An 8,269-nucleotide genomic window follows, 5' to 3' on the forward strand; every position below is an offset into this window, starting at 1 on the left:
ATTACTTTTATGATGTTTAGCTAAAGCACAAATTTCACAATGAAAAGAAGAAAGGTCTTTATTTATAAAAAGATTGGGATACAACCTTTTTAAATAAGAAAAACTAGGATGCCCTAGTCTAAAGTGTTGTAAATACACTTCTTTATTATCTGGGAAAGAAAAAATTTGAAGACAAGAGGCCTTTTGACCTATTTTATTCGTGGCTGATCCATCTTCTAAGAAATAGAGTCCATCATGCTCCTCAGCATTGCCAATCGTCCTCCCCGTTGTTAGCTCCTGAAAAACGCAAGAATCAGGTAAGAAGTAGGCACAACAATTAAGCTCTTTGGTAATTTTGCTCACTGAAACAAGATTGCAAGCTAGGTTGGGAACATGAAGGACTTGTGACAAAGAGATGGAATCAGATATTTTTATTTTTCCTGTTCCTGCAATTGGTGAAAGAGAGCCATTTGCAATTTTTACTTTCCTATTTCCCGCACAAGGTTTATATGACAAAAAAATGCTTGAATTTGAGGTCATATGATCTGTGGCACCTGAGTCTATAACCCAAACATTATTTTCTTTAGAGCAAAGATAAGAAGACAGAGGACCTGGGAAGGAACACGAGGGAATATCAGAGTTAGAGGCTTTTTGTGTGGTTTGTAGCATCTTTAGGATCTGATCTATCTGAGCCTTAGTGAATGGTGGCTGCTCGGAGTTGGCTGACTGCTCTTGAGAAGTATCGGCCATATTAGCTTGAAGAGCTCTCTCTCTCTCTTCGTCTTGTATCCCGCTGGCTAGCCATGGATCTTCCAGCAGGTCTCTTTTGTATGCCAAGGCTTCTTGCAGTGTTCACACCACGGTTTCTTCTTCTCCTCATTTCCGTGTGTAAACAAAGCAGATGTCTCCGGGATCTGATCGCCAGTTCTTTCAGTGCCACACATGATCTTTCTTCGATTTTCTTCGATTCGGATTTCAGAGAAGACTTCTCGGATAGAGGGCAGCGGTCTTCTACCAAGAATTCTTCCCTTCACCTCATCAAGATCACGATTCACACCTGCTAAAAAGACATAAACCCGGTCATTTTCCTCACGCTTTTTTTGCCGAGCGCAATCTACTTGACTCTCCCATGTGTCATCATTGTATTGGTCCAGCTCCTGCCACAGCGCCACCATCTCGTTGTAGTAGGTCGTCACATCTCGGTCAGCCTGCCTGGATTGCCACAGCTTTGTCTTTAGCTCGAAGACCTGCGAAGCATTCTCATGATCAGAGTACGTCTCTCTGATTGAGTCCCAGACTTCTTTGGCCGTCTTCAAGAACATGTGTGGCTTGGCAATTGAGGCTTCCATCGAGTTGAGCAGCCATGCCATGACCTGCGAGTTTTCAGACCTCCAGGTGGCGTATCCATCGTCTCCTACCTTCGGTTGCTTGATTTCGCCCGTCAAGAAGCCAAGCTTTCCTCTTCCATCAATCGCAAGCTTCACGGACTGAGCCCATTCTAGGAAATTTTGTCCTGTTAGTCTGTGCCCAGTTATGAACATAGACGAGTGAACTATTGGTGAATTGGATGTTTCCATACTATTGATTTGAGTAATAGAGGAAGAGGTATTTGGTGTTTTAGGGTTTGTCGATTTTTCCATAAGAGTATCGCTCTGATACCATGAAAGCTTATGGAAATAATCAAATGAATTTCATTAAGCCATAATAGGCGTATATATAGGATTTACAACCTAACATAATATACATAAAACCAGCAACTAACTTAATTAGCTAGATACAAAAGATAAATATAGAATATATCCGATCCTAATAACTATACAGAATAATCGGATAATAAATAACAGAATAACACTGATTTCTTCATGTCGGCCCGGCGTCAGACCAGTCGCCTCCTTCGCGCGCGTTGCCCAAATTCGAGCCCAGGCACGTCATCTTCGTGGGTCGGAGCTCGTCCATCGGGATCCATGGCAGCCCGATGACTCTCTGTGGCGGAGAACCAGTTTGGAAATCCTCCGACAGCGGAGATTGGGAGACCTTCGCGGAGGATCACTTGGAGGTCGGGAGGGATGACAAGGATGAGCGACGACGAGAGCATAGAGAGGTAGGGCTTGTCGGAATGGGAGTGAGAGTGACCGCATCAGCTGCATGAGGACCACAGAGAGTGTCGGCTTCGGTGGAACGATGACGCACGGAGGAGGAGATGAGTGGAGGCGGAGAACGGAAAAATCCGACGGGTCCGTCTCCTCCGATGGCGGGGCTTGGAGAGCGATGGTTTCCCGTTCTTGATGGAATATATATATATATATATATATATAGAGAGAGAGAGAGAGAGAGAGAGAGAGAGAGAGCAGTTATTGTAGAGATAAATAAGAAATTCAAAATAGAAGCAAATCAAATTAAATAAATATTAGTTTTGACTCTTTTTTTTGTACATTTCTAAAATAAAATGAAACAGTCTCAAGAGGGTTACTTTTCGACCTTCAAAAACTGGCTGAAACGCCACATCAGCGAATTTGACTATTTCTGAAAACAATTTTAAACGTGGACTAATACGCAATCTCAACGTTTGAGTAGACTAGTCTATGTAATTTTTCCAATTTTTTTTACTAATCAATAGTATAAATATGGTTTTATATGATTGATTAGATTTTTAGAATTCTGTTCTATTACTATCCGAGAATTTCAAGACATGCTTCTCTTGAATATAAGATCCCATCACTTCAACTCAAACACTCACCACATGTTTTTTGCTCTGATCAATTATAAAAGCCATGATGCAATACTCACAAAATATAAACTCAATCTCCATCACTTATAAAAAAGGTGGAAAGATATACGCGCACAACCACAAACTATATTTCGACAAGCGAAACGTATATACTCGAAAAATCAAGAACAATGCTTAAAGAAGAACCACTACGGTTATAGAGACTCTCTTCACTGCCGGCATTGGGCTAAGGCGGGCTAGGCTCAGGCCTAGGGCCCCATATGTGGATGGGCCTCCAAAAATTTATAATTTTTGCCTATTTTTAAGAAAATTTACATTTTTTACCCTAAAAATTTACACTTTTGGTCCATTTTCTAAAAAATTTACATTTTTTACCCTAAAAATTTAAATTTTTATTAGTATTATAGGGCCCCAAAATATTGAATCGCCTAGAGTCCCCGGTGAGTTTGAGTCGGTCCCGACTCTCTTAATAATGGTTGATCGACTAGTTGTATCTGAATGGTTTCCCAAACTAAATCAGGTAGAAGATATTCAGTGCACATCTTGCGTGAGAAATTATATCTTCATTGAAATTGAGATTTTTCAAATGATTGATCAGAAAAAAATTTCACGAAATCTGATCGTTAGTGGCCAAATATCTTAGCAAATTCTGAAAAGAGTCACCTTTTGAGATTTCGTCGATAATAAAATGTCAATTGTGACCTAACAGGAGTCTAAGTCAACAATCAATCACATCCAATATGATGTATCATGTAATAGATACATAAGAGTTGACAATTTTTAGAATAATTTCTACTTAATTATTTATTATTTCACGCGTCCTATTATTCTCTCTAGTCAACAATATACGGGCTTGGAATCAATTACAGTATTGGCTGTAGACGCATTGTGATGCCGCATTTGAAAATGTATACTAACTACAAACTTATTGGATACACACTAAATCTAAATTTCAACTATTTGACTTCGTCTCAAATATATTATAATCTCTTGAAATTTCGATGCATCAACTTATACTATATATATATATATATATATATATATATATATATATATATATATATATATATTAGACTTTATAGGATTTCTCAAACACATGAAAAATAAGTGAGATATATTGCAAGATGATAAGGCTTTTTTTTTTTTTTTTTTTTTTTTTTTTATCTATGTCTACGTTTGGGGTTTAGCTATCACAGTTTTAGTTCATTCCCAAAGTCAATGAGGTAAGTTTCAGAAAACAAATGTAGCAACCAATTTTTTTATTCTTTTGATAATCAAATATCTCTCTCACATTACAGCTCCCATTTGATCATGCAATCCAACATCGCATATATGCATAAACAAATATTAATCCATTTATTCCTTGTAACTTATTGTCATGAGTACGGCAAGGTTATAATATATCTGATCATTAAACTTATTTCAATCTACTAGACTCCGCGTTATTTTCTTGAACGACATATCTTAACAATTAAAAATATCAAAAGCTTTAATCTTTTACAAAGTTATATATTTAACATATCTATTCATCTGGAGTAAATAACCGATATTAATAGGTGTTATTGCGTCATTTTTTGTATGGGAAAAACGACAATCCAAATGCAAAAATGACGCAAAACCGGAGGACCCCTCCGCCAGGACCATCAAAACCAGAGGATTCTTCTCACAAAACCGGAGGACACCCCCGCCAAAATCTCCAAAACCGGAGGATCCCTCCGGTAAAGCCCACAAAACCGGAGGATCCCTCCAGTAAAACTCACAAAACCGGAGGATTCCTCCGGTAGAACCCACAAAACCAAATGACCACTCCGGTAAAATCTCCAAAACCGGAGGATCCCTCCCGTAGAACCCACAAAACCGGAGGATCCCTCCGGTAAAACCCACAAAACCGGAGGATCCCTTCGGTAAAATCCACAAAACCGAAGAATCCCTCCGACCAAGTTTCCATAACTTTGAACACTCAAAATTCTATAAATACCCTCCCCATTTTTTACCAAAGGAGGAAAAGAAAAAACACTCAAAACTCAAAAAAGCTCTCAAAGCACTCAAAAGATCGGAAAAGACCAACAAAAATAAAAGACAAAGATGGAGAGAAGAGAAGAAGGAATCAAGACCAAGATATGAGAACGAAGAGAAGGCAAAGAATCCAACAAGAATACGAAGAGTCCGACGAGAAGACGAAGAACGCGAAGAACAATCGAAGAACACGAAGAATACGAAGAACGTGAAGAACACGAAGGCGACTATTGACGAAGGGACGAGGAGCCGTAAACCACTTTCCGGTGAGGCTAGGACGACGAGAATAGAAAAACTTCACCACACCTAAACAACGTGCGGTCATAGGTTCCGACCCTAGATCGAACCACAGACGGTTCTGAATGCTAATCCAAAAACGCGATTAACATTTTGGCGTTAGAATGAGGGGTACTCGAAAACAACCACGAGTTCTCCACCGGTAAATCCAACTCCCTTTACGGGACCATCACAAGCCTCCCTAGTAGACTTTCTCTTTTAAAAACCAGAACCGGAAGACTAATCCGGAAAAATTCTCAAGACCGGAGGGCCACTACTCCTCTGAAGCATCAAGACCGGAGGACTACTCCGCCGAAGCATCAAAGCCGGAAGACTCCTCCGGAAAAAGTCTTAAAACCGGAAGACTCCTCCACTGAAAGTCTCAAGTCCGGAGGACTACTCTGTCGAATCATCATAACCGGAAGACTACTCCGGCAAAAATCTCCTGCAAGATGTCCAACCGCGCTGCCGCTTCTAGAAGCAACGCCCCTCAACGGGCGGAGAGCGTAGCACTTCCCACACGGTCTCGAACTCAAGCTAGGCACGGCCAAGAAACCTCGCCACCATGCGTCGTCCAGGCAGCAGGCACCACGCCTTTGCCACACCCAAATACCGCCGGCGCTAGAAATCCCGTCCCCGACATTGTCTTCGTCGAACGAGACGGTCGCATGGAGCACCTCAAAAACAGTCTGTTCCTACTGGAGAGCGAGTTCGCAAGAGATCGAGAGGAGATGGTCGTGACACTACATGCCCAAGCAAGAGAATGACGCCCTCAAAACGCCGACTCGGGGGGTCAAAGGCGCGAGCAAGTACAAGTACCCAACAACGAAGTCAGACAAGACGACGCGCTTGGCCAATGTATTAGAGACATCAGCCGCCACCACCAGGCAGAATTGAGAACCGTCCAGGAGCAAGATCAACGCCCGAAGATCGAAGAACCCCAGTGCTCGGGGGCCTATCCGACCGATGGGCAAAGGGACCTACACCCGTAATCCCGCGTGAACCTCCCCCAGGCCGCTCGCTCCACAGCAGGAGCGAGGTCCGAATCACAAAGGTCTGCCTTTGAGTGGCTAGTGCAAGGAGAGGAACTCGCCGACAGTTGAAACGTGAGAAGATTCTCACCGCCCCGACGCACAAGGTCTCTAAGATGCTTGGAGCCACACGTGGAATTGAGACGGTACTTCAACGCTCAGTGAGAGATTCCGAGGCGCCAAGATACCTCGGAGGAGCAAGGACCACAAGAAGTTGCCCCCCCTCCCCCCGACAGTGACAACACCGACGTCTCCCGCTCCGTATGCTCCCCAAGCATCGAACGAAAGAGGGCGCACTACTCGATTTGCTCCTGTCGCCACGCGGGCCGGGAACGAAGAGATGAAAAATGTGGTTAACGAGTTGAGAGAGGAAGTTCGAGAGCTATGCGCGACACAAACTAGAACCCCGCTTGTAAGAAGCATGATCGAAGGCATAGCTTTACTGTTCGTCGCGAACGTGCTCGCCGACGATGCATCAATACCAAACGAATATGAAAATGGCAGGACAATCACCATCAACAATGTGTCACGGATTCTACCTCACGCTCATTGGCACCGCATTTGACCCCTCCGACAGGACCATCAAACCAGAGGATTCCTCCCACAAAACCGGAGGACACCTCCGCCAAAATCTCCAAAACCGGAGGATCCCTTTGATAGAACCCACAAAATTGGAGGCTCCCTCCGGTAAAACTCACAAACCGGAGGATCCCTCCGGTAGAATCCACAAAACCAGAGGACCACTCCGGTAAAATCCCCAAAACCGGAGTATCCCTCTGGTAAAACTCACAAAACCGGAAGATCCCTACGGTAAAATCCACAAAACCGAAGAATCCATCCGACCAAGTTTCCATAACTTTGCAGACTCAAAATTCTATAAATACCCTCCCCATTTTTTACCAAATGAACAAAAGAAAAAGCTCTCAAAACTTAAAAAAAAGCTCTCAAAACTCAAAAAAGCTCTCAAAGCACTCAAAAGATCGGAAAAGACCAAGAAAAATAAAAGACAAAGACTGAGAGAAGAGAAGAAGGAATCAAGACCAAGATAAGAGAACGAAGAGAAGGCAAAGAATCCGACGAGAATACGAAGAATCTGACGAGAAGACGAAGAACGCGAAGAACAAACGAAAAACACGAAGAACGAGAAGAATACAAAGAACGTGAAGAACACGAAGGCAACTATTGACGAAGTGACGAGGAGCCGGAAACCACTTTCCGGTGAGGCAAGGACGACAAGAATAGAATAACTTCACCACACCTAACCTACGTGCAGTCATAGGGTCCGACTCTAGATCGAACCATGGACAGTTCTGAATGCTAATCCAAAGACGTAATTAACATTAGGTATATTAACGTTATATGTATCCATTCTCTCTATCGCGTCAAGGTTCATAAGCATATATTGTGGAAGAGCAGAAAATGCGAGCTACAAAGACAACTCCACTGGCCTGAACTATGTTTCGGACTTGTCCTTCTCTGGCAGGGCCGGAGTAAGCCACACCTTAACGCTCTCAGACGATGTAGACAAACAGTTCAAGAAGCTCGGAAGCGTCCCCGGGGGTGACAGAAACTGCTACACGCTCAGACCTCGGGACGGGAAAGACACCAAGTACTTGATCCGAGCCAATTCCTAACGGTGACTACGACGATACGGACTATGCACCCGCATAAGATCTCTACATCGGAGCCAACAAATGGGGTCCCATGAAATTCGAGGACTCGTCAACCAAGAAGATGATTGAGATTATCCATATTCCAAAATCGGATTTTGTGTTTGTGTGTTCAGCGAATACTAGCCACATAATTTCACGGATTGAGTCTCGAAGTGTTTTAGAGATAGAGAGAGAAAGTGAGCGAAAATGAAAAGAATGAAAATGTTTCACTTAATTCAAACTGAGCAAAGATACCGTTTTTACCAGAAAATTACCGAAATAAAAGGACCATTATTGTGACCACCCGACTTTTCGGATCATCTTACTTATCTTAATTCTTTTACTTAAAAAATGTGGATAATTTTTTTTAACATCATTTCAAATATTTATAAAGACTATAATTTAGAATAAAAACAACTTTGAAAATAACCACAACGTTTAAAGTCTTACAAAATTATTTGATGGAAATAGGAGAAATGCTTAATTCGTAATTCATAACCAAAGCAGATGATCGGATAAAGATACTTAACGGAACTAAAACCATGAAATTCAACTTCAGTTTGGCAAAGCTAATTAAACATAAAAAA

At 42.2% G+C, this 8,269-nt stretch overlaps 1 protein-coding gene across 1 annotated transcript; it reads right to left on the reverse strand.

The window, feature by feature from the left end:
* Positions 1-776: 776 nt before the first annotated feature.
* On the reverse strand, positions 777-1,556 carry LOC149407317 (uncharacterized). The gene has a single exon (XM_089619839.1). The coding sequence runs from the start codon at positions 1,554-1,556 to the stop codon at positions 777-779; it is 780 nt and encodes a 259-aa protein (XP_089475965.1).
* Between the last annotated feature and the right edge of the window lie 6,713 nt (positions 1,557-8,269).

This window comes from Urtica dioica, chromosome 1 (genome assembly GCF_054948205.1).
Source record: "Urtica dioica subsp. dioica isolate 48M chromosome 1, U.dioica_male_clone48M_v1_H2, whole genome shotgun sequence".
Lineage (NCBI taxonomy): Eukaryota > Viridiplantae > Streptophyta > Magnoliopsida > Rosales > Urticaceae > Urtica > Urtica dioica.

Coding starts and splice junctions, on each gene's coding strand:
- LOC149407317 (XM_089619839.1), bottom strand. CDS start 1,556: ATGGAAACATCCAATTCACCAATAGTTCACTCGTCTATGTTCATAACT.